Below are 24,694 nucleotides of genomic sequence, written 5' to 3' on the forward strand. Positions count from 1 at the left end.
AACCCCGCTGGGAAAACAAAATACCCGCAGGAGGAGCTTTGCTAGAGCTTTGGTCTTGGTGCCAGAGAGAATTCGCTTTCCTTTTCTGTTTCCCGCGGTGTCCTTGACCAAAAGCCTCCCGTCTTCACCCGCCCCGACCAAAAGGTGGCGCCTCCCTAAGGAAACTCCCTCCCCTCTAGGCCGATTACGTTTGCAAAGTCCCGAGAAGAGAATCGAAACAGAAACCAAAGTCTGGGAAACTATAAGAACTGCCTGACAGAAAGCTGGACTCGAAGCTCCTACCCGTCTGTGCAGCCGGATCGTCCCGGTCCGGGACCCGGGGTGCACACTGCAGAGACCAAAGTGCCGCGACCGCAGCCCCGCGCGCCGGCCGGAGGGCTCTGCGGGCAACCTTGTCGTTGTCAGGCACAGAGAGGTAGACCCTGCTCCTCCAAGTGGGCAGCGGACAGCGGCACGCACATCTCACCTGTCCCGCAAAGAACAGCACCATCTGCTTGGGAGAACCCTCTCCCTTCTCTGAGAAAGAAAGATGTCGAATGGGTATTCCACAGATGAGAATTTCCGCTATCTCATCTCGTGCTTCAGGACCAGGGTGAAAATGTACATCCAGGTGGAGCCTGTGCTGGACTACCTGACCTTTCTGCCTGCAGAGGTGAAGGAGCAGATTCAGAGGACGGTCGCCACCTCCGGGAACATGCAGGCAGTTGAACTGCTCCTGAGCACCTTGGAGAAGGGAGTCTGGCACCTTGGTTGGACTCGGGAATTCGTGGAGGCCCTCCGAAGAGCGGGCAGCCCTCTGGCCGCCCGCTACATGAACCCTGAGCTCACTGACTTGCCCTCTCCATCGTTTGAGAACACTCATGATGAATGTCTCCAACTGCTGAACCTCCTTCAGCCCACTCTGGTGGACAAGCTTCTAGTTAGAGACGTCTTGGATAAGTGCATGGAGGAGGAACTGTTGACAATTGAAGACAGAAACCGGGTAGGTGCCTGTTCAGATGGAGCTAGCCTTTTAGGCAGATTTTGCAAAGCAGGTTTCCTTGTGCGTTTGCCCCTTTCCAAATGTGCTTGACATCTTTGGGCAAATCTAGTTTCTTCCTTTGAGAAGACAACATCTAGGCACTTTAAGACAATTTCGAAAATTTAAACACAAAAGAACTACTTTTCTAATCTTTTCACTGAACTAAAAAGGAGTTAACTTTAGAATCGTAACGTATACTAACAGGTAACATGTATTGAACATTTACTATATGCACTTGGTATCATTTTCAAAATGTATTACTACAGTTCATGTTCAGAGTAACCCACTGAGGCTCCTAATGTTATTAACTCCATTTTACAGATGAGAAACCTGAGGCAGGTTAAATAATTTGCCCAAAGTGTTGAATGTTTTTCTTATTTAATGTAGTTCCATGGAGCAGGGGTCAGCAAACTATGGCCCACAGGCTAAATCCAGCCTGCTACTGTTTTTTTCAGGCCCACAGGCTAAGGAAGGTCTTTAGATTTTTCAATTTTTAATTTTCAGTGTTCATAAAGTTTTATTGGAACACAGTCATGCTCGTTTGTTTACGTATTGTTTGTGGCTGCCTTTCTACTCCAAAGGCAATTGGATGGAGACTGTGTGCCCTTAAAGCTGAAAATATGTATTACCTGGCATTTTAGAGAAAAAGTTTTCCAATCTTTGCCCCACATTACACATTGTGCCATTTATTCTTAGCCCAAATGGGTAAATTGCAATCACTCTCTCTCTCTCTCTCACACACACACACACACCCTTTTCTCTTTCTTTAATCAAAGTTTCTACATTTTCTGAGAATCAAAATTTAGAAACAATTCATTGAAAGAATGTGTTGCTAATTTCAGTTCTTCATATTAGTGAAGAAACTGGATTTTTCTTAAGGTGGCATTTTGACAGGGCGAATTTTACTGATGACTTTACATTGAATGTAATATGAATTATTTTTTGATAAGTGAAGATATACTGTGACGTGTATAAATGCTGACCTGTTTGAATCTGACTTACTCAGGCTCGTAAGTCAAAAGTCTTGTTTTGGAAGACATGTAGATGAATAAAGCCATGACTAAAAGTCAAAGGCTTTGTCTACACCACTGTATGATTTTCACATTTTTTTCCTCTCTTTTTGGTTCATCCATTGTTTGTATATTCATTACACACTTCTGGGCATTTGATTGATTGGCTATAGCCTATGATGTAATTTAGTCTTTAGTGAATAAAGTTAGTGATCTTTTGTAGACTTGACAGACACAGGGCCTGTCCAAAGACCCAAACATGCATCTAATTTTGATGGCCAGTTTTCCCAACAAGTAAATTACTTTGCACTGTTGTCTGTAATGTTTATGTCGTTTTGTATATTGAGAACAAGCTAGAACGCATTATAGTAGTCCAGCTGGATATGACAAATGTGTACATCACTGTGGCAGAATCTTAATTTGGAAGAAAGTATGCAGCCTTCAAGCCAGCTGGAGATGGAAGATGGCATTTCCAGCCACAGTAGCTGTTAGAAGTCCAGAAGCAACAGAGTCCAGTAACACCACAAAGCTGTTTATGTTTGGTGGGTATGATGTCCCGATTGCCAGCGAAACAGCACTTCTCCCTATTTACTCTAAATACTTCTGCCTATCAGCATCACTTTTGTCTTGCCTGGATTGAATTTCCGCCAGCTAGATTTTATCCAAGTTCTTGATTCTGGCAAGCTTGGAGGCAGCTAGCAGTAATGCAAGGGATTTGACACAAAGAAGATATAGAGTAAAGGGACTTTCGTGTACTAGTAGCAGTTAAGGCCAATGCAACCCAAATTCTCCCTCTGATTCACATTTCAAAGGAGGCCCCGAAAGACTAAGCAGCTATACATTTGAGGCTCTCTAGGAAGCAATAGTATCTCTGTGAGAGTCTGGAATAATTTTTGTGTGCATCATTTTACATGTATTATCAGTTCCAAAAATAAGCTATGGTGGACAATGAGAAGGAAGCATTATGTTTGGAAGAATAATCTATATTGAGGTGGTGGTCATTGATGAATGTTTACCTTACAGTAGCAAAGTGTGATAAGACTGTAGAAGGGGAACACATGGATCTGAGGTCTATCTTGGCTTCTTACTATATGTGTTACTTTGGGCCAAATTATTTAGGTTCCCTCATGCTACATTTACCCATGAAAATGGACATCATAAAATTTCTCACAGTATTTTAGTCAACATCAAATCAGAAATAGTGTTTATGAAAAAGCTTATAAATCAGAGCTATTTGATATGATAATGGTGTTGACTTTTATCACTATTCATCTGATTACATTTCCTTGTAAATTTAAGTTTGAGAGATTTAGGTAAATTCCCCATGTTGCAATTGAGATATACTTCCTAAAGTCTGTAGATTATACTGATTTGAAAAAGAAATTACCAGAACCTAACCAGGATTAGGTATAGGGTTGGTGTTTAATAAGCATTGATTACTTGATTGATAGACTGAATTTATTTCTGAAAGTGTCTGGAATAAGTGTTGAAAACACATGATGTATTGAATTGTGTTGCCAGGCATTAGAGAATGGATGAATGATGAAAATAAGATTTCCAAATTTGCTTTCTTGATGGTTTAAAATAAGTAATCAAGACTTCCATAAAATGGTCTGGTATTTTCATTCTTTTTCTGTTTTACCATAGACATTTTCTACTTGATCTATTATTTTGATTTAGGATTCCCACCCCATTTCCTAGCCCCTGCCCCTTATTCCAGCAGGCCTTCTGAAAATGACTTTAGACATAGGTTTGTGTCCAGCAAGTACCCAAAAACTTATTCATTCATTCATTCATTCAGTTTGAATTTATTGAGTGGCATCTTTGTGCCAGATGCCATGCTAGTGGTGAAAAGATAGGAGAAAAACACAGAGACTATTTTGTCCTTTCTTGAAGTTGTGTTGTAGTGTTCATCAGTGTTGATGAAAGAACGTCTACTGTAGGCCGGGCATGGTCGCTCACACCGGTAATCCCAGCACTTTGGGAGGCCGAGGAGGGCGGACCACGAAGTCAGGAGATCCAGACCATCCTGGCTAACACAGTAAAACTCCGTCTCTACTAAAAATACAAAAAAAGTAGCCGGGCTTGGTGGTGGGCGCCTGTAGTCCCAGCTACTCGGGAGAATGGTGTGAACCCGGGAGGCAGAGCTTGCAGTGAGCCAAGATCGCACCACTGCACTCCAGCCTGGGCAACAGAGCAAGACTCTGTCAGAAAGAAAGAAAGAAGGAAGGAAGGAAGGAAGGAAGGAAGGAAGGAAGGAAGGAAGGAAGGAAGGAAGGAAGGAGGGAGGGAGGGAGGGAGGGAGGGAGGGAGGGAGGGAGGGAGGGAGGGAAGGAAGGAAGGAAGGAAGGAAGGAAGGAAGGAAGGAAGGAAGGACAGAAGGAAGGAAAGGAAGAAAGGAAGGAAGGAAGGAAGTCAGTCTACTGTATACAAGGGACTATTCTAAATACTAGAGATTCAGCAATAAATATATGCCATTTTATCAATCATTATGATAAAGCGATCCTTGTACTGCCTTGCTCCTCTTTTAGGATGCTAAGTTACAACTTGGCATTGTTACAACTTGGCACACCCATCAACTTAGGCAGTCATGAACTCTGGGAACGGAAGTGATCATATAAACATTTCCATAGTGTCTTAATAATCAAGCTGAACAGCTGAAGAGAGGTGCATGTTTCATCCCTGGCCAGTTCAGAACACAAAGCATCTGTAGTCCTGGAGATTCCACACACCTTTCTTTTACACAGGAGAACCAAAGATGCCATGACTAGTCCAGTTAAAAACAGTCCAGTTCTCCCAACATCAAGTTGAGTACCCAAGTCAATCTCTCCAAGAATATTGTATTGTCTGGCAAATTAGGAAGGATAAGAATTTCATTTGAAATTTAAAAAGTATGAATGAGAAATTAGCTATGTCAATGTGACAATAAATATTCATTGGGTTAAGACATTAACTTTTTGTGGGAAACTAGTTCTTTAAAATTCTTTATTTTTAACATACAGGTTTTGCTTCTTGATTTACTTTTATCTGAGAGTTGAACTCTGCTGGGTTAAAAAAATCACTGTTATATTTAAATAGCTATCTAAGATTATTATAAAGGGAAGAAAACATTTGCATTAAACTGTACAATTGTGTTGGCAAGCCAGTGCTTTATGGAAATGTCATGGGTTTCTTCACTGATTTCTGTTGGAAAGAAAAAACATATCAAATAATTTAGAATATGAAAGCATTGAGTTGTATTATCCCCAAATTAATTTTGTTTTATATTTCATAAATTAGTTAACAATGTATTAATAGACTACATAGTCATGAAAACATCCATCCATTTTTAACTTCATAGAGAAAACTTCGAGTGGAGTGGGGGCATGGGTGACAATCGTTTTATGACTTGTTGCAGTCTCAAATCTAAATATTTGCCTTCCACGAATTTCTGTAATTGTGTTTACATATTGGGATCTAATATCTTTACAATGTTTTAGGAGAACAGATTAAATTTTTAAAATTATATAATTGCTTCAAAGGGAGTTGATGTACTTTCCAGCACCAAAACTGAGAAGATTTCTTAAAAATTCAGCATCTTGATGAGGCTGCTAAAATTGCACAGATATATGTAGTTCCACATTCAAATTGTAAGAATATGTTTAGGAAATAATGACATCATGATCCTTACATGCTTGGACTCAATAAAGGCAAAGAAAGCTTGACAAATATGATTCCACAGTAAAAGTTGACTTCATAGATGAGTAGTTGAAGAAACTTTTGTGGATAGAACATGCTTAGGGATTTTTTAATAACAGTATTTGTTATAGTGCCTCCCTGGTTCTTTTTAAGGCAATCCTTCCTGATTGCTTCTTTCAAATATATCTAAAGCTGATTAAAGGATGGGGTAATAAAATATGAGAATGGCTGAGTTAAAAGGAGGCATTGAAACTAGTCTTATTTACATCTATAGCAATTACTTGTTAAATTAGCAGATGATAATAAAGATGTTACAACACCAGGGAAGCCAAAGAATTTCCACTAGGAGACTAAGAGAGTTAGAAAAAAAAATGGTAAAAAATGAGCAAAAATCTGCTTAGAAAATGTTGTGATGACATGGACTGAATTCACTTGAAATTTACTGAGTTCAAATAGTTATTTTTAACCACTTCTTGCCAGAAAATGAACTTAAAATTGGAGAAAATTATAAGCTATAATTATAGTTCAAGAAGGCAGGATTCAGCCTCTAAATTCAATTCCCTGGGATCGAATTCTAATTCTGCCACTTACTGGCTTTGTGACCTCAGAGAGATAACTAAACATCTCTGTGCCTCGGATTTCTGATCTGTAAATGAGTTAATATTGGTACCTACTTCTGGGCTGCTGGGTTAATACAAGTCCCCTAGAACAGCATTCTTTTTTTTTTTTTTTTTTTTTTTTTTTTTTTTTTTTTTTTTTTTTTTTTTTTTTTGAGACGGAGTCTCGCTCTGTAGCCCAGGCTGGAGTGCAGTGGCCGGATCTCAACTCACTGCAAGCTCTGCCTCCCGGGTTCACGCCATTCTTAACTACTAGATGTTAAGACGGAAATATCCCTTGGGTAGAGACCAAGCTGCATGTGCTTGTGCAGGTGAGATATTTGTAACGATGACTCTTCCCAGTCATCCGTAATAATTCTAACCCTGAACTAGTGCCAGACATTGTTCCAAAAACATTACCAAATTTCTGACATAAAAGGTTATGGAATATATTTATAGAACTAGAAAATACATAAATTTGTAGGAAAGAACTAAACAATCTGAATTATACATGTGGAAGATTGGCAAATGTTGAGAAGGGCCTTTGATAATATCAAAGGCAATATTTCTTATCTGGGAGGTTGATAGAATCACATGAGATGCTTTAATTTTTCTTTAATATCTGAGTTCCTAACATAGATAAAATAAATCAGTATCTTTTAGGGGTGTTTCCTAGGCATCAGTATTTTTTAAAGCTCTACGGTTGTTTCTAATGTGCAGCTAAGATATAGAAACTCCAAAATTTCTTTTCAGCTGCCTTGTTTTCCACATATTGTAACCGAAGTCAAGGGAGATGAAGTAAATTGTCAAATGCCACAGAAAGCTAATGATGTCCTGCCTAACTTCTTTCATGTCTAAACATGGCTTGAGTTCATCTTTCCTTCAAATCCTTATTGCTGTATTATGACCTAAGGAGATGAGCTGTGACAATGATTACACAAATGATCCAAATTTAAAAGGAATTTACTAGATTAACCTAAAAGAGAAAATAAATGAAGGCTAAAGGCTCTAATGAATGGATATAAAAATAATTCTGCCCCATATTTCCAAAAAAAGATATAAAAACAAATTTCCCACAACATTAAATAAACACAAATTTGAGAAAAATTGATTATAGTAATAATCAACTGTGCAAATATTAAATAGGAAAGAATATAAATCTGCAGTAGTAATTACTTATTTCATAATGATAATCATGAAGAAAGAAGAATTAGATAAGAAATGTTTGATTTCCCATTTACAGACTCCATAGATTGAAAAAATATAGCCAGTCCTAGATATACAGAAAGAAATTGGTGAAAACAGACATAACATAGCTACAAACTAAAGATACTTTCTCTTCTACCCTTTATTCGAGAATGGCTGAGGTAAAATTTATTTTCTAGGTGTCAGGTTTGAATAATTCAATAGCGTTAAAAAAATGGTTCATATTCAAAAGGACACTTGGTCCAGAGATTTTTTTTTTCCCTGCCGACTTCAGAATTGCTACAGGTAACATTGCTATTTTCTTCAATGTTTCAATGTAAGCCTTTATTTATACTTATGCTTAATTGCTCAGTTTTTCTAAATGGTATTTCCTGTTTAAGGTTATTCAGAAGATGTTTGATCTTACTTAATTCTAATTTTCTCTTACAACAGATTGCTGCTGCAGAAAACAACGGAAATGAATCAGGTGTAAGAGAACTACTAAAAAGGATTGTGCAGAAGGAAAACTGGTTCTCTGCATTTCTGGATGTTCTTCGTCAAACAGGAAACAATGAACTTGTCCAAGAGTTAACAGGCACTGATTGCTCAGAAAGCAATGCAGGTATTTGTAATTTTACTCAGGAAGATTTTTATTCCGCCTAGTGATTGAGAGTTCAATAAAGCAGACAGACACAATGCTAAACACCAAGATTTTTAGAATCAAAAATTTAAGAGTGGAACGTATGTGATATCTCATCATTGTAAAGGTGATCTATTTTATCACCTTTACAAATGAGGAAATTGATGCCTGGGAAAAAATCAACTGATCAAAGACCATTTTTAGTTCAACCAACACCCTTTCTACTACCTTATTTTAGAAACGATATGACTACCAGAAATTTTTATCAAGATTATTTAACATTGAATATACACAAATACCTTGGAAGAAAGTATTTTAGTGGTTATAAAAAATCTGCATATTCTTCTGAACATTTTATACATTTTTAAGCAATGTATTAAGCATTTGATAAAAGGATTGTTTTGTCAATATATCTCAACATTACCTAATGTGAGATTTTAAAAAGCATTCAACAATAGTAATAACGTAACATTTTATAACTCCTTCTCATACATTATTTGTAAACCTCACTTAAACTGCTATCTTATTTTCTTTTCATAGTATGCATCCTGGTTTTCCAAAAATATCATATGAAAGACAAATTGAAAGTTAACTATTCATTAATTATAATCATTGCAGTTTTGTTCTGGTGACCCAAACTAATGAAAACTTTGGTATAAAAAGTGGGGTGCTGCTGTAACAAATACCTAAACATGTGGAAGTGGCTTTGGAACTGGGTAATTGATAGAGACTGTAAGAGTTTTTGGTGAATGGTAGAAATATGGGTGTTAAGGGTGATTCTGGTGAGGTCACAGAAAGAGATGAGAAAAATGTCATTGGAAACTGGAAGAAAGGTGATCCTTTTATAAAATGGCATAAAACTTGATCTCACAAGTGATGGATTTGGATATTTGGCTGAGAAAATTTCTTAGTAAAATGTTTAAGGAGCATCTTGTTTTCTCCTGACTGCTTATAGTAAAATGCAAAATAAGAGAAGTTAATTGAAGGAGCTGTTATGCAAAAAGGAACCAAAATTTAAATATCTGGAAAATCCTCAGCCTATTCATATTGCAAAAAATGAGAAACCGTGTTATAAAGAGAACACCAAGGGTGTGGCTGAACAACCAATTGATAACAAGATCATGGGTGCCACTCATGGACTTAATCAGTCATTTCAGCAGAAGGTAGGAATAGATATACATTATACCAGCAAATACACTTCCAGTTTGAACCGAAGGAGACAGAGAAGGCAGGACAGAATGAGAAAAGGATACTGGACTTTCTGGATTCTACAGAACCAGACCATAGAGCTATTTGGCTGTGAATGTGTACTGTTCTTCAAGGAAAGGAAAGAATGCCCCCAAAAGTGATTCAGAAGTCACTACTTCTGACTTCTGGGTAGGGTTGCTACTTCCACCACAGGCCCAGGGGCCAAGGCAGTTTCCTTTTTGGTTTCAAAGGGCAAGCCTGTCTCTCTGGTTTTAGTGAGCCCTGCCTAGTGGGCAGGATGACCCTGCCCAGTGTCTTAGAAGCAGAGCTACCCTCACAGAAAGCTGTGTGGATGGAGCCCTTAAGAGACAGCAGGCTGTCTTGCAGAGCCCTAGAAGTGAACCTGCCATTCCATGGACCCGGAAGGCAGTGCATCAAACCAAACAGAGCTTTTCTCAAGCCTTATAAGTCTTAAGATACGATGGAATTTACCTTAATAAGTTTTGGATTTGCTTGGGACCCATCACCCTTTCTTTCTTTCCTATATCTCCTTTTTGGAATAGGATGTCCATCCTATGCCTGTCCCACCATTGTATTATGGAAAAGAAACATGTAGCTCATCTGGTTTCACAGGTTCACAGCTAGTGATGAATTTGCCTCACCATGAATCACACCTCCAGTCTCATCCATGTCTGATTTAAACAATGTTTAGGTGAGACTTTGGCTTTAAACTTAGAGTTCATGCTGCAGTGAGTTAAGGCACTTGGGCTGATGAGAAGAGATGAATGTATTTTGCATGTAGTAAAGATATGAATTTTGGGAAGCCAATGGTAAAATGCTATGGATGGAATTTTGTCCTCCCGGTATTCATATGTTGGAGCCTAATATGACTCTATCTGGAGATAGTGATAGTAGGAGATAATTAAGATTAAATGAGCCAGACCAGGCATGGTGGCTCACACCTGTAATCCCAACACTTTGGGAGGCTGAGGTGGGCGGATCACCTGAGGTCAGGAGTTTGAGACCAGCCTGGCCAACCTGGCAAAACCGCATCTCTACTAAAAATATAAAAATTAGCCAGGCGCGGTGGCATGCAGCTGTAATCCCAGCTGCTCGGGAGGCTGAGGCAGAAGAATCGCTTGAACCCAGGATAGGGAGGTTGCAGTGAGCCAAGACTGTGCCACTGCACTCTGGCTTGGGTGTCAGAGCAAGACTCTGTCTCAAAAAAAAAAAAAAAAAAAAAAAGATTAAATGAGTCATAAGAATATAAGAACAGGACCTTAATCTGATAGAATTGTGGCCTTTTAAGAAGAGGGAGAAAGAGAAACATCCATCTCTTTCTCTCTCTCTCTTACCCATGTGAGGACGCAGGGAGAACGTGTCCATCTGCAAATCAAGGAGAGAGCCCTCATCAGACATTGACCCTGCTGTCACTTTGATCTTGGACTTCCAGTGCCCAGAACTGTGAGAAAAGAAGTGTCTGTTGTTTAAACCACTCAGTTGATGGTGTTTTGTTATGGCAGCACAAACAGACTAATGTAGGAGCTCAGACTCTGGGTCCTGTTGTTATGGCAGCACAAACACACTAATGTAGGAGCTTAGACTCTAGGTCCTGATACATATCAGATCCTGATGCTTATCAAATCCTGGCTCCTTCCTTGAATGTGTGACCTTTGGCCAGGTTCTTGACTTCTCTGTGCCTCAGTTTACTCCTCAATAAAATGGAGATAATAATATTACTTATCACCTCAGTAAAATGCAGACAATAATATTACTTACCACGTAGGTTTATTTTGAGAATTAAATAACTTAATATATGTAAAGTATTTATATGGTGAGTTCAAAATAAATTAACTATTATAATAGTCCCTAACATACTTAATATCTAACTGCAAACATTGCCAAGTTTTCTTCTTGTCCAAAGTCACAACAGTTTTCTTTAGGAAATTTTCCATACAAAGTGGGGCACATTTTCCCTGTGTTCTTTAAGATGAGATAATAAAAAATGATACGTTAGAAATTTTTCCTTATGGCATCAGCCTTCTCTGACAGATTGCAGCTTCATAAAGGCAAAAACTCTTGATTTTCTTTTTAACCCACATAAGCCCTTAATAAAATACCCATTACATACAGTTGAAGTAGCAAAAGCTGGAAGGGAGGAATGGAGGAAAGAAGAAAGGAAGGACACAGGATATTTCATTAAGTTTTAAAAATGCCCAGAAATTCAGAATACATGAGTATAGGCTGACATTAAAGCAGATGTACGTCTCATGCAGAACACACAGCGAGGAAACAAAATGGCAAGAGCAAAGCTAAAGAAAACTACCGAATTTGCATTTTCATTAATTCAGCCTTAAATGTAACTTTGTGTCACTGAATAAGTAACTTACTTCCTAAACGTGATGGTCAGACAGGAAATCACTTTTCTTGTCATTAGCATAATCCTTATTTTTTTTTTTTTTAGCTACAGTCTAATCATTACAAAGAACTACTCGTTGTGTTCATATTCCAATTAAAAATACTGTACCATAACAGAAGCACGTTCAAAGCCTTTCGAAATATCAACATATTACAATATATTAAAGCAAATCTCTATTGGGGGCTCTCCATTTTGTTTTCAAAATAACAATAACAGCGATTTATATTGTATAAAATCCTCCATTGTAATACAATTTACATTCTGTTTAGAACTTCAAAGTATTTAAAAACATTCAGGCAACCTCTATTAGGAACCTCCGGTTTGTTTTCAAAATAACAGTAACAGTTATGTATGCTCTACAAAAACTTGTGTTGCCCTATGATTTGCATTCTAATACTGTTATTCACAGAGATTGAGAATTTATCACAAGATGATGGTCCTCAAGTGGAAGAGCAACTTCTTTCAACCACAGTTCAGCCAAATCTGGAGAAGGAGGTCTGGGGCATGGAGAATAACTCATCAGAATCATCTTTTGCAGATTCTTCTGCAGTTTCAGGTACTTGAAACGCATACATACTTTAATACAGTAATTACTACTTCCAGAAAACCAACTGGGCAGAACCTATTAATCAGAGGGAGAAAATGTGGGCACTAAGGTTAGTAAACATTTATATTAAAATAATATTTTGAGGAGATTAAAATAAAATAATTCTTGGCCAAAATGCTTTCTAAAACTAATCCAATATCAATGTGGTATAAATATGAACACAATTGCATCTAATTTTAATTTATAAGAAATCCATAGTCATTGTAAGATAAGTATCATAAGAATGCCCTATATTTCATGGGTTTCAAAGTACTTTCAAATAGATCAGTCAATTTAATTCACCCAAAACCCTGAAAATAAAACAGAGCCATTACTTTTTTTCTCTGGTTTAAACTGGGATGGCTCAGAGAGATTCAACTGGGTTGTAAAAATTAAAATCAAAGCTATAAAAAGGAAGATGAATGGATGCTGAACTAGGGTTTGGCTTGAATTGCCTTAACTAATTGGTGAGGACTGAAGACCACCATGTCCACCTTTTTGACACTGAAACAGCCCTGGTAGAAATAAATTACTTAATTATTTTTTCCCTTTCTAATCTGCTCTAATAGGATAATCCACCTCTCGCCTTCTCTGCCAAAAGGCCTTATTCTGTTTTCACAAGAAATAGTTGCTTAAAGCCTGTGGTGTGCTAGTAAATGTAACACGTAGCTCTCTGGGGAAAAGAAAAAGCCCTAGTTTGTAGCATTTGCCAGTCTCTGTGGTTTGAATGTTCTCGTTCAGGTTTATTTCAAGCCTCCAGCATAAGCTCACTGAACACAAAGCTGGGAAGAGCTGTGCAGTGGCACGGCATTGTACAGCTTTCCCACTGTACAGATGCAAAAGACGGAGATAGCCTCCAGATCAAAGATGACAGTTAAATGATTAAGTAATGAGTTTTAAATACCTTATTACCTTGGCTTGAAAATAATTTCTTTAATCGTAAGTTTATATAATTTAATATAATTTAATTTTTGTAATGGCTACGGTTAAAAACTCAGAAAATTCCTGAAAAGTTACCAGTTAGCTCCTGTGAGCCCGTATAAACTAACTGTAGCACACCACTGCAAAGTTTATTATTTTTATATTTTATTTTATTTTTGGAGCTGGAGTCTCACTCTGTCACCCAGGCTGGAGTGCAGTGGCATGATCTTGGCTCACTGCATCCTCCACCTCCCGGGCTGAAGCGATTTTCCTGCCTCAGCCTCCCAAGTAACTGGGACTACAGGCACCTGCCACCATGCCTGGCTAATTTTTGTATTTTTAGTAGAGACAGGGTTTCACCATGTTGGCCAGGATGGTCTCGAACTCCTGACCTCAGGTGATCCGCCCACTTGGCCTCCCAAAGTGCTGGGATTACAGGTATGAGCCACTGGTCTTGTTATTTTGTACTTAGATAAGTAATATGCATGCATTGCAAGAAATCTGTAATACACAGAAACACACAAAGAAGTCACCAATATTCCCAGAATATGGATATTACACTTAACATTTGGGTATGTGTGCTTCTGGGCTTTTAAAATACCTGAATGTGTATATATAGTGTCATTTATCTTATGTTCATTAAATATTCTTCTACAGCCTGGTTTTTAATGACTAAATAATGGTCCCACCATTTGGATGCAGTATAATTAATTGACCAATTGTTGAACATTTAAATAATGTCTCGATAGCTCTCTTTGTACTTATGTCACAGTTTGCTTCTTAAAAACATATTATATAATTGGAATTTCTGGGTCAAATGATTTATACAATTTTAACACATTTGATACTTAATGTCAAATCTCACTCCAGGAACTTGTACCAGTTTACATGTTCTCCAACAGTATGGGATATGAGCGCTTATTTCCCTGAATTCTCTTCTACGAGAACGAATAATATTATCATGTTCAATCTTTTTCAATTTGGCTGCTATTAAATATGGTATTTTGTTATTTGAATTTACATGTTCTTATTTCTGCTGAAAAAGAATTTCACAACTTCATTCTCTTTGTTTTGTTAATTATCAATACTTTTAAAATTCACTTTTCTATTAGGGTATTCATCTTCTTTTTGCTGGCTTATATGAGCTTCCTAAGTATGCAAGATATCAATTCATTGTCATAAATAGCACCAATTGTTTTCACGGTTAGCTTGCTTTTTAGCCTGATTGTGGATTTTTATCTTTTTCTTTTTTTGGGGGGGAAGGAGGGCGGGCAGGGACAGGGTCTTGCTGTCTCTCTGTCGCCCAGGCTGGAGTACAGTGGCATGAACATAGCTCACTGAAGCCTTGACCTCCCAGATTCAAGTGATCCTCCCACCTCAGTCTCCCAAGCAGCTGGCATCACGGGCATGCGCCACCATACCTGGCTAATTTTTGTATTTTTTATGGAGAATGGGGTTTCACTATATTGTCCAGGCTTGTCTGGAAACTCCTGGGCTCAAGGAATCCTCCTGCCTTGGCCTCCCAACGTGCTGGGATTATAGACTTGAGCTGCTGTTTGTTTTTTAATGTAATGCGATTCCACCTTTCTCAGAAACTCTGGTGATGCTGCTGCTGCTAATAGCAAAGCTTATACAGGATAGTTTTGTTGTTGTTGTTGTTGTTGTTGTTGTTGCTGTTGTTGTTTTATTTTTCATTTGAACAGCTGCACTTTCCTTTAGAAATCATGATTCTATAGGAATGCCAAAATCCGCTATCTGAGTGTGGAGTTTTCATGTTTTAATAAATGTCCTTTACAGGCTACCTGACATCTCTATGAGTTACTGGCCATTTTCTGTAAATTCACACTAGAAAGAAGTGAAGATGGAGCTAATGCTGAGAGATGGCGCTGCATCTTAAATGAGGGTTTATCATCAAAGATTAACAGACTAATGCATTGCATTAGCTTGTAGTTAATCTACACTGAATTTTGAGTGAACAAAATTAAAGGCAAAAGTTTTAAAATTTTTTAAATTTTTACTTCTTAGTATAAAACTTAAAGATGCATCTTGTGAAAAAAATCTTAATAATGATATTAGACATTATATCAGAATATATATGACAGAAAAGGGACAGAAAAGGTTTTTATGTTTTTTTTTCCTCTTGGGTTCCTTTCTCTCTATCTCCCTCCTTCCTTTCCCTTCCTTTCACTCTAACTTCCTTCCCTCTCTTCTTTTCACTTCTTTAATTTAACAACTATTTTCCAATCTCCTATCATGTGCCAGGCACCTTGTTGTGTACTGTGAACTCAGGAACATAATAGAAATGGCTTCATGGCCACGGAGCCTAATATGACTCTATCTGGAGATTGTGATGGTAAGAGATAATTAAGAGTAAATGAGTCAGGCCAGGCATGGTGGCTCACGCCTGTAACCCCAGCACTTTGGGAGGACAAGGTGGGTGGATCACCTGAGGTCAGGAGTTCAAGACCAGCCTGACCAACATGGTGAAGCCCCATCTCTACTAAAAATACAAAAACTTAATTGGGCATGATGGCAGGTGCCTGTAATCCCAGCTACTCGGGAGGCTGAGGCAAGAGAATTGCTTGAACCCAGGAGGCAGAGGTTGCAGTGAGCCGAGATTGTGTCATTGCACTCCAGCCTGAGCAACAAGAGCAAAAAAATTCTGTCTCAAAAAAAAAAGAAAAAGAAAAGAAATGACTTCAGCCCCCATGGAATTTTCCACTAAGGGAGGTGTTGGCCCAGCAGTAGTAACTGTAGAGCTACACTTGCAGTAAGTGCCATGAAAGAATAGCACAGAGTATGAAAATATATAATAGTCTGAGAGCATGTAAGAGTATACAGTAAACCGCACAGTAATCTGATGAACCATCCAATTCACAAACATCTTAACGGCCTTCTAGTCCTTAGGTTCCTTATGATATATGGATTTCACGTGTGGATTTGAGAGCAGGTTAGTTTAATCCATTCTGGCCCTTTCCAGAGCACTAGCAAAGGGTCACTTATTTATGAAAATGTAGCATGTTTGCTTCAGACCTTCGCTTTAGAGACCGCTGCTGGCATTCCAAGTGTCTGTTTGTTTCCTTGTTATCTTTAGGACTAAGAATTACTGATATTAATAACTTATAAAGTACCATTAGTCCAGAGAAATTACTGGAGTTCTTTTGATTGAAGTTTTTCTTGCAGAATTTACTATGGAAGGGTTTTGCCTGCATAAGCATTTTCTGACAGAAGTAACAATCGAGGTAAATGTGGAGGTACTCCATATCTTCTAATATGCATTTGTGGTTTTGTTTTGTGTATCTTCTTGATATTGATAATGTTTAGTCTTTATTTTGAATTCCATTATATTAGGTTAAAGTTTCAAATAGTTTCCAAGATAGCATTGAAAAAAACTTGTCCCTTAAGCTGCACACAGTCTGTAAATATGATTTTTTATATGTGTAAAAAGAAAAGACTCAAATTATTTGTAATTTTAAATTAAGATATTTATAATTATTATTTCTGAACTAGTTTCTCAAATATGTTCTCAGTGCATAGTAGTCTTAGAGCTATGCAAATGTTGTTAATTATTTATAGCTTTAATGCAAAGATGTGTGTGTGTGTGTAACACATCTGATGGATAAGACACACTACCATCAGTAACAGTGGCCCACCTTGAAACTAATTTTAAACACATATCTCTTTGGCACTACAGGTGACATATCAGAGTTCTCTAGTGGATTGTTCTAGAGAGTGATTTCATCATATCTCCAAACTTGGGGGTTGATATGTGTCCTTTTTCCTCCTCCCACCTCTGTTTACAATCAATTGCTTCTCATTACAAAAGTGGTTAGTAATGAAGATATATCAATTTTTTTATTTGCCCTTTTCCAAATTAACAAAATTTCTAAACAACATTTGAACAGTTCTCAGACTATTAATGGGAATTTAATGCTGGATGCTATATAGTTCTGCTTTCTGAAGTCACTGGTCGTCTTATAACAAGAAGATAACTGCAAAACTTTGGTGTTTCTCTAGACCAGATTTCCCTAGGAAACATCAGAGGGACACAAAGCCTGCTTTCATTTTCTATTAAAAACATTTTAATTATAGCAAATAATTGACTGGGTTATTTGACTTCTATAAGTTTACAGTAAAATTAGTTGTGCAATCAGTCTTTAATTGTCTGCTACTGTTGCTTTGTTAAAACAAGTGAGTAGTTACTTCACATTAACTTTTTTTCATTATACTATTTTAGGAATTAATGCATTACAATAAAATCAAAGAAAATTAATTGACATTTAAAACTGAATCAACTTTATTGCATTTGGTGTAAACTTTTATGCAGAGTGGAGCAGAAAATCCCCCCAAACTTCTTTAATCATTGTGTTAGAGCTGCCCTATTGTGAAAACTAGAAAGTGCAAATGCCTCAGATTGGTCAGCAGAGGGCGCCTTTACATTTATAAAGCCAATGGAATTTCACTGTTTCAGCGTGAAAGATTATAATGTAACTGTAGAGTGTGCCATGTGTGAATATACAGTGCGCATGACTGTGATTGCATGTGTGTATTTTGATTTATATATTCGTTCACGTGAAGATTTTAAAATTCCACCCCAGCTAATGAGCTTACCAACCTGCTTGTTTTCAGACTTTAATACCTTCTTTCTCATATTTCCCCATATGTTCCACTCCTTAGGTTTATCCGGTGACATTATGCTTTGGAATATATTGTGGATATATTTTGCATAGATCATGTTCTGTAGGAGGGGTTTAAAAATTGACCTTTATAAAACAGCCTTCTTCTCCCTGGCCCAATCTGTTATAGCACTTTTTTTGTTGTTGTTTTGTTTTGCCTTTTTATAGACTAAAGTCCAATCTTAGATTTGGTCTATACTAATTTCTGTAAAAGTGCCACAAAATTTATCCTTGCACTTGAGGACCAGAATAATGTTCTGTAGCACTAACCTCTAGAAATCTAGAGATTTTTAGAATCTCTAGAAATAAAGCCATAGCATTTGAAACCTAAGTGGAAAAAAATAATTGATACAGTAGTTTACAATAAGACTGTTTCAGAATCACTCATGCTATATCAGGATTGGTTTGAAGTAAGATAGCACATTCCTTTACTTTTTTATTATTCTAAATTTAGTTATCATTGATTATTGAGAACTAGCAGAACTACTGAGGCAATCCAAAAGACAGATATTAATTTGAGCTGAGAGAAAGAGAGGGATGCTGATGCTGATACTGATATTGGTACTTGTTAAAGGATTATGTAAGTTTGTATTTTATTTGCAACCTAGCATGAGGTATCTGGGTCAGTTACATGGCTTACAGTTGCATAATAGTTCTAGGAGGATTACCATTCATACCTCAGGAATGGGGACATAGATACTATGACAGAAAGACAGAAAGAAACCTCCCTACTGTGCAGTTAATACGTGTTGGATTTATTTTCATGTTATCCGTTTATGACTACAAGCGTAAAGCTTTTTTTTTAGCAGAGTTTTAACAAAAGCAGTGATTTTAATTTAGACTATCAGATCTTCCCTTCACAATTTTAGGATGCAAATGAGGTCAGAAGCCAGAGAAATAGGAAGAAGGAGGTGAGTTGGTCAGATAATATAGTCTCGTTGAGAGAACCAAGCACTGAGGAATTGCTCAAAAAGTTTATACTCTAATGCAGGAAAGCAAGTGACATGCCTCCACAAAGAAACTGTAATCTAGCCGTGGTAAAAGAGATGCAAGATCTGTATTATAGGATGAAGGGACAAGATCTGTGAAAGAAGGAAGACTGATGAGAAAGCTTACCAGATGAGGAATATCAGATATTTCATCTGAACCTTGAGAGCACTATGCTGGATTTGTAAACAGAGGTGGCAGGCAACATTTCAGGTTTCAGAAACATCATGAGCAAAAGCACAGGCACAAGAAAGCTCAAAATGTGTTCAGAGGAACAGTTTGATGAGAGAGAGCATTTGTGGAGAGGGCAGTAGGATTTAAGACTTCTAAGATCAGTGGAAGTTAATGAATTTCTCAGTAATTTTTACAATACTTTTCCTCACACACACACTTTTAAAAGTATACCATTAATCATTTGGATAATTATAAAATACCAGCACAATGTATGTGTGTACAAGCATCATCTTAGATGATGATTGTAGGTAAGTCCTTAGGTAGAGGAATACATCTAGCAGAATGCTGGAACTGGATCTTACTGGTTTGTAAGAGCCCAGCGTGCACATCTCTTTCCAGCTCCACTCAGGACATCATGTTGGAAACTGGCCACAGTGTGAATATTTACACCATGGAAATTGACAAACCTTTTAAAAATCACATCTCCCCCCATCAAAGAGCCAGTTGTTGAACATTTACCTGGGCACCCTTAATGTAATCATATCTCCCTCCATCCTTTCATGTCTGCTTAAATTTGCTTAACTCCTGCAGCCTTTCCTGAAAGGTGCTTACTGGCCAAAGAGGTTTCTAGTTCACATTCTACCTTGCCGTCTCCAAACCTTGTTATTGCTAAGATTTACTTCCCATGTGGTTACCTGGCTCCTCACTCTTAACTGACTCTACTCTAGGACTTTCTGCCTCCATTATTGACTGGCAGTGAATGAATAGGTCATTCTGGTGGGGGGTTTTTATCCTTGAAACCTGTGCTTTAATAACTACCTTTCTTTATTAGAACCTAAGTGCAAAGGCTAAAGGGCATAGATGATACAATCTAAGCCAACCTCATTACACACAATTCAAATTTAATTCTGTTAGAAACATTTCAGCAGTAGAAATTCTATAAACAGGAGCAGAGGAGCTCCATGGATAGCCATGTGGGCCTGTGGCTCTAGGAGAGTGATTTTTCTCTTTGGGGAACTCATTTCCTAGAAGCTTGGATCCAGGAGAGAATATGCAAGGTGGGTGGAGGTGGCTTCTCTCCATTCTGCGGGAACACATGTTCCCTGGCACGGAGAGGAAAATCTGACAGACCAAAATGTGAGTGTGTGTGTGTGTGTGCGCGCGCGTGCGTGTGTGTAGATCCATATACATAGAGCTGAAAATAAAAGTGATCTATTTCCTCTCAAAAAAGATTAAGTTATTTCAAAAGAAAAGGAAATATATATTATTAGCAGTATGAGTGTAAGCCCACTTGAGAAGCCCATGCAGTCTTTGTGTGTGTGTGCCCAAACGTGCGCACATGTTTCAAGCTTTCAGGGTAGCTTGGACCTTCCAGGCATGAGGATTATGAAACTGGAGGGAAGGTGGGGATAGCTGCAAAGGTGAAGCTAAAATGCATCACAAGGTCAGAACTAGAATAAACATGAAATTACCATGAAAAGCGAAAGTGGACTAAAGACCTTGTCACCACTAACTTGCAAGAGAACAGGAGCAGTTGGTGGTGGTCTTTTTCAATATGCACAGAGGCCCTTTCCCCTCACGTTTCCTGCTGTAATGCAAAACCACTTTTCGGGAAAAATAGTGGGTGACAGACTGAGGCCAGGGGAAAGAAAGGAAAGATATTCTGTGGGGTGATAAATGCCTCTAGGCCAAAAGTAGGAGAGGCACTACCTGGTAGGAATAGAAGCAAGAATCAATTTGAATTTTACCTAATGAAGCTTAGCTCGTTGAGTAAAGAATACCTACTTGTCCACTACTTGCTATGTTAGCTTTCTCCAGCAGAGGGCAGACTTTACATTGAAATAGATCTAAAAAGGCCTTCAACCTCTTGGTTTTTCTTTTCTTTTTTTTTCGGTTTGAATTTTTTTAAACTTCAGTATTTTTGGTTTCTAAATTATTTTAAAACATTTTAAAGTATTTAAGGTCTAGAGTATGTTAAATAAGAAATTTCTTGGATTTCAGTTAATATTTCTGCCTTATTAGCAAAATACTCAAGATGTGATAGCAAAATAAGGCGTTTTTTTTTTTTTCCATGGCTTTTGGGCTGGTCTTAGGCACTTTCTGTCATTGTAGGCAAAGCTGTTCTTTTTTGTGTTGTTTACAAAATTACTAAAGAAAATCCTATCTCTTAACTGGATAGTTATAATTTTTGTTCATTCCAATAGCTTTTGATATGAATAACTGCTTTTCCTTAACAGTTCAATTACTATCATCTTCTAATCTGTTTCATAGCTAGCTTTGATATTTTCCCTAGAGGAAATGACACCTATATAAAACTTAACTAAACTTATTATACAACATAACTTCAATATTCAAAGCCCCTCTAATGAGAATTTAAAATTTATTTCTCTTCAAGTTTCATTTTCTTGGTCTAACCGAATCATTCTCACAATAAGTGAGAAAATAGAGACTACTACCTCTCTCTATATATTTTTTAAAACCGTAGGTTAATTCGCTTGTAAGTAGTGGCTAAGTTCAGATCTGGAGACTGATCTGTTGGACTCCAAAGCACAAATTCTTTTCACAGCAAGGCCTGCCTCCAATTGACTTCATACGATCTACTTGTAAAATCATAGACGCAGGACTTTATTCATTAGGACTTAAATCCAGACTGAGATAGTTTGAAAAATACAAAGAACAAAACAAGATAAACCTAAATAAATCAATTTCAGAAATTCTTGGCATTTAAACTCAATAGGTTGGTTTAATTTTGGCTTCACGCAAGCACTTTCTTGATCTTGCTTTTTTGGGAATGTGTGTATGTTTGTGTGTAATATGTTTTTTAAAGTGAATGCAGGAGGAAAATCTCTGGGGAAGGCGTTCTCCCTATTGTAAGAAATACATTATATTTTCTTTTATTATTAAATTTCACTTACATTTCTATGAAAGCAAAAACATATCAAAATGCATAAGAATTTGCTGCCTAGGAAAAAATATTATTTTTATGTGGAGAAACTGAAGATTTATATACCCTTAAAATGACAAAGAAATCGAGCTCTGTATATTCGCTTTCATTTTCATAATAATCTCTACAGGATTACTGCGATTAATTTTATGTAACAAGAACAGAGGTGTTCTTTTTATTTGAGTGCAGAAAAAAAGTTTAAAAAGAAGTGTGGACGCTTAAATGTAAAGTTAGTGAAAATCTATCAACGAAACCAGAAATGTTAGCAAAGTAAAATCGTCTCTCTAAGTTCTTTTCTTGGAAAGATAAGCTCTCTTTCAAGATGGATAGAAAATGTGACAATACAATGAAAATGTCTCTTGCTGTTAAAAAACACCACCACCACAGCTCTTAACACTGTGTTGACAAAACTTCACCCAAATCATCAGCCATGCTTAGTGTTAGGGGAAAAAGCACTGGAACACTGGACTTCGATGCAGAAATAAGGATTCTGCCCCACTGTAGCTGTATGATCTGGATATATCACTTAACCTCTCAAGAGCCTTGGTTTCTCGCCTATGAAACAGGAGATAATGGGTATCTACCACATAGAATGTTGAGAGATTAAAATGAAATTTACATTACATCTGAGTTCAGTGTCTTCCTGACACATCGCTGATTGGTTTGTTAGATCAAAATATTCCAGATAATAGACTTTGTTAATAATACCCTGTTTGGGGTAGCAACTTTTAAAACAATTCATCAATTATTCGTGCACATTGCATAAATAGCTCCCTCCCAAAACTTATGGATGTTAAAACAAAGCTTGGGAGAAATCTTGACTCTACATGTAGATGAAGTAGGTTTAAGATTAAAGTTTAACTGACAGTGATTAGAAAATGAAGTGGAAATCAAATACAATTTTTATTTCTATTATACTTTGAAAATTTAATGATACAGTCTTAGACTTTAGATAATTGTTAGTATTTTTCAGTAATTTTGATATTCTCTTCAGTTCTCGATATTACATTTAAAACAGCAAATGAAAAGCATGTCAAAATTCACTTTTTTGCCTCAAAAATCTTCGCCTATATTTCTAGATATAGAATTATTCTTACGATGACATTTTCTCCATCTCATTTTACACCTTGCCTTTTCCTTACAAATCGTACTCTCTTTTCATCAGTACATCTGCCCAAAACGCTCTTCTACTTGACAGTTCTATCCTACACTTGCCTCTGAGCTTCTAACAAGACATACCTCTGGGAATTGCAAAGTGCCATATTTTAAATCTCTCAGTGAGATATGCAGGTTTTCCCGTGTGATCATAAGGGATTCCTCAAACCTGAGTTTTAGAACTAATCTGTGACAACTGATAAGCACAGTATTTTCACATTAGTATATTTATGTTGTGCTAATATGCTTAAACAGTATGTATGTCCATTGAGAATTTTTCTACAAATTTCTTATCAGCTTACTTTTAATTTTTAAGAAAGATAGCTTACATATTTGATTGGCATTGGCTATAATTCTGTTATAGCTCTTAAACTAAATAGGCTCATCCAAATTGGATGGGAGATGTAAATGTCACAGATTCTCAGTGAAATACTAGTCAGCAATAAAAAGGAACAAATTAGTAATACACACAACAACATAGATAAATCACAATTATTATAAGTTAAGTTTAAAAAGACAGACATAAAGGCTACATATTGCGTGAATCCATTCATATGACATTCTGGAAAAGGAAAAACTATTGGAACAGAAACCAGATCAGTGGTTGCCACTGGTTATCTGATCTGGAACAGAAACCAGATCAGATAACCAGAGGGATTTACTACAAAGAGGCTTGAGGAGACTTTTGGGGTGCTAGAAATATCTTAATTGTGATGGTAGTTGCATAACTGTATACATATGTCAAACTCTTCAAAGTTGCAAAACTGTATGCATTTGTCAAACTTCTCAAACTATAAACATAAAAAGAGTACTCTTTTTAGTAAGTAAATTATACCTTAATATGGCTGACTTGAAAAAATTAACTAGTTAAGGAAAAAGGAAATATTTGCAGTTTTGAGTATTATATCATCTCTTTTCAGAGAATTTTATTAAAACACACTATGTGTCTATTTTTTCATCCATTTTTATTTCCAGCCCTAAATATGACACTCAAACTAGTTTTAAATAGCTAAGAGCTACCTCATTGGTCTGTTAAGGGGCTTTAGGATGAAATATTATCTAAGCATAAATATTATAAAATATTTTTAATTATAAGAAGAACATTAATGGAACTCCTATCCTAGGAATATATCATTTCTTGATTTTTATTTCATTTTCTAATCACCAGCAATTAAAGTCCTGTGCCAAGAGCTTATTGTATCTAATATTACTCAAAGGTTATCAAGGGCTGTGAAGTAAGTGGGATTAGCCTCATTTTAAAATAAGAGGAACTTGTTAGGTTCAGAACAAAGTGAATAGCAAATTTTGCAAGTCCTTCTGATTCCAAAGCCAATATTAGTAAACACCATTGCTTTATTTGACCAGTTTAATGATAGTTCTGTTGCTTAAGGATGAGATTGTGTAAGTGTTTGGAAATAAACTGTAAGAAAAGAATTCTTCTCTTGAGGGAAAGAAGGTTTTCAAAAAGAATTGATCCTGAGTTCTGAAAACAGAACGTCGGGATTCATAAATGA

At 37.0% G+C, this 24,694-nt stretch overlaps 1 protein-coding gene across 1 annotated transcript in view; it reads left to right on the forward strand.

Moving 5' to 3' along the window:
• The first annotated feature begins 204 nt into the window (after positions 1–204).
• Positions 205–24,694, forward strand: part of IFIH1 (interferon induced with helicase C domain 1) — a 52,149-nt gene continuing 27,659 nt past the window's right edge. The window contains exons 1-3 of the mRNA XM_010361850.2: positions 205–982; positions 7,944–8,112; positions 12,147–12,293. Of these exons, the coding sequence (XP_010360152.1) occupies positions 530–982; positions 7,944–8,112; positions 12,147–12,293 (769 nt within the window). The 5' untranslated portion in view covers positions 205–529. The remainder of the gene's footprint in view (positions 983–7,943; positions 8,113–12,146; positions 12,294–24,694) is intronic.

The sequence above is a fragment of the Rhinopithecus roxellana genome, chromosome 14 (assembly GCF_007565055.1).
Source record: "Rhinopithecus roxellana isolate Shanxi Qingling chromosome 14, ASM756505v1, whole genome shotgun sequence".
Taxonomy (NCBI): domain Eukaryota; kingdom Metazoa; phylum Chordata; class Mammalia; order Primates; family Cercopithecidae; genus Rhinopithecus; species Rhinopithecus roxellana.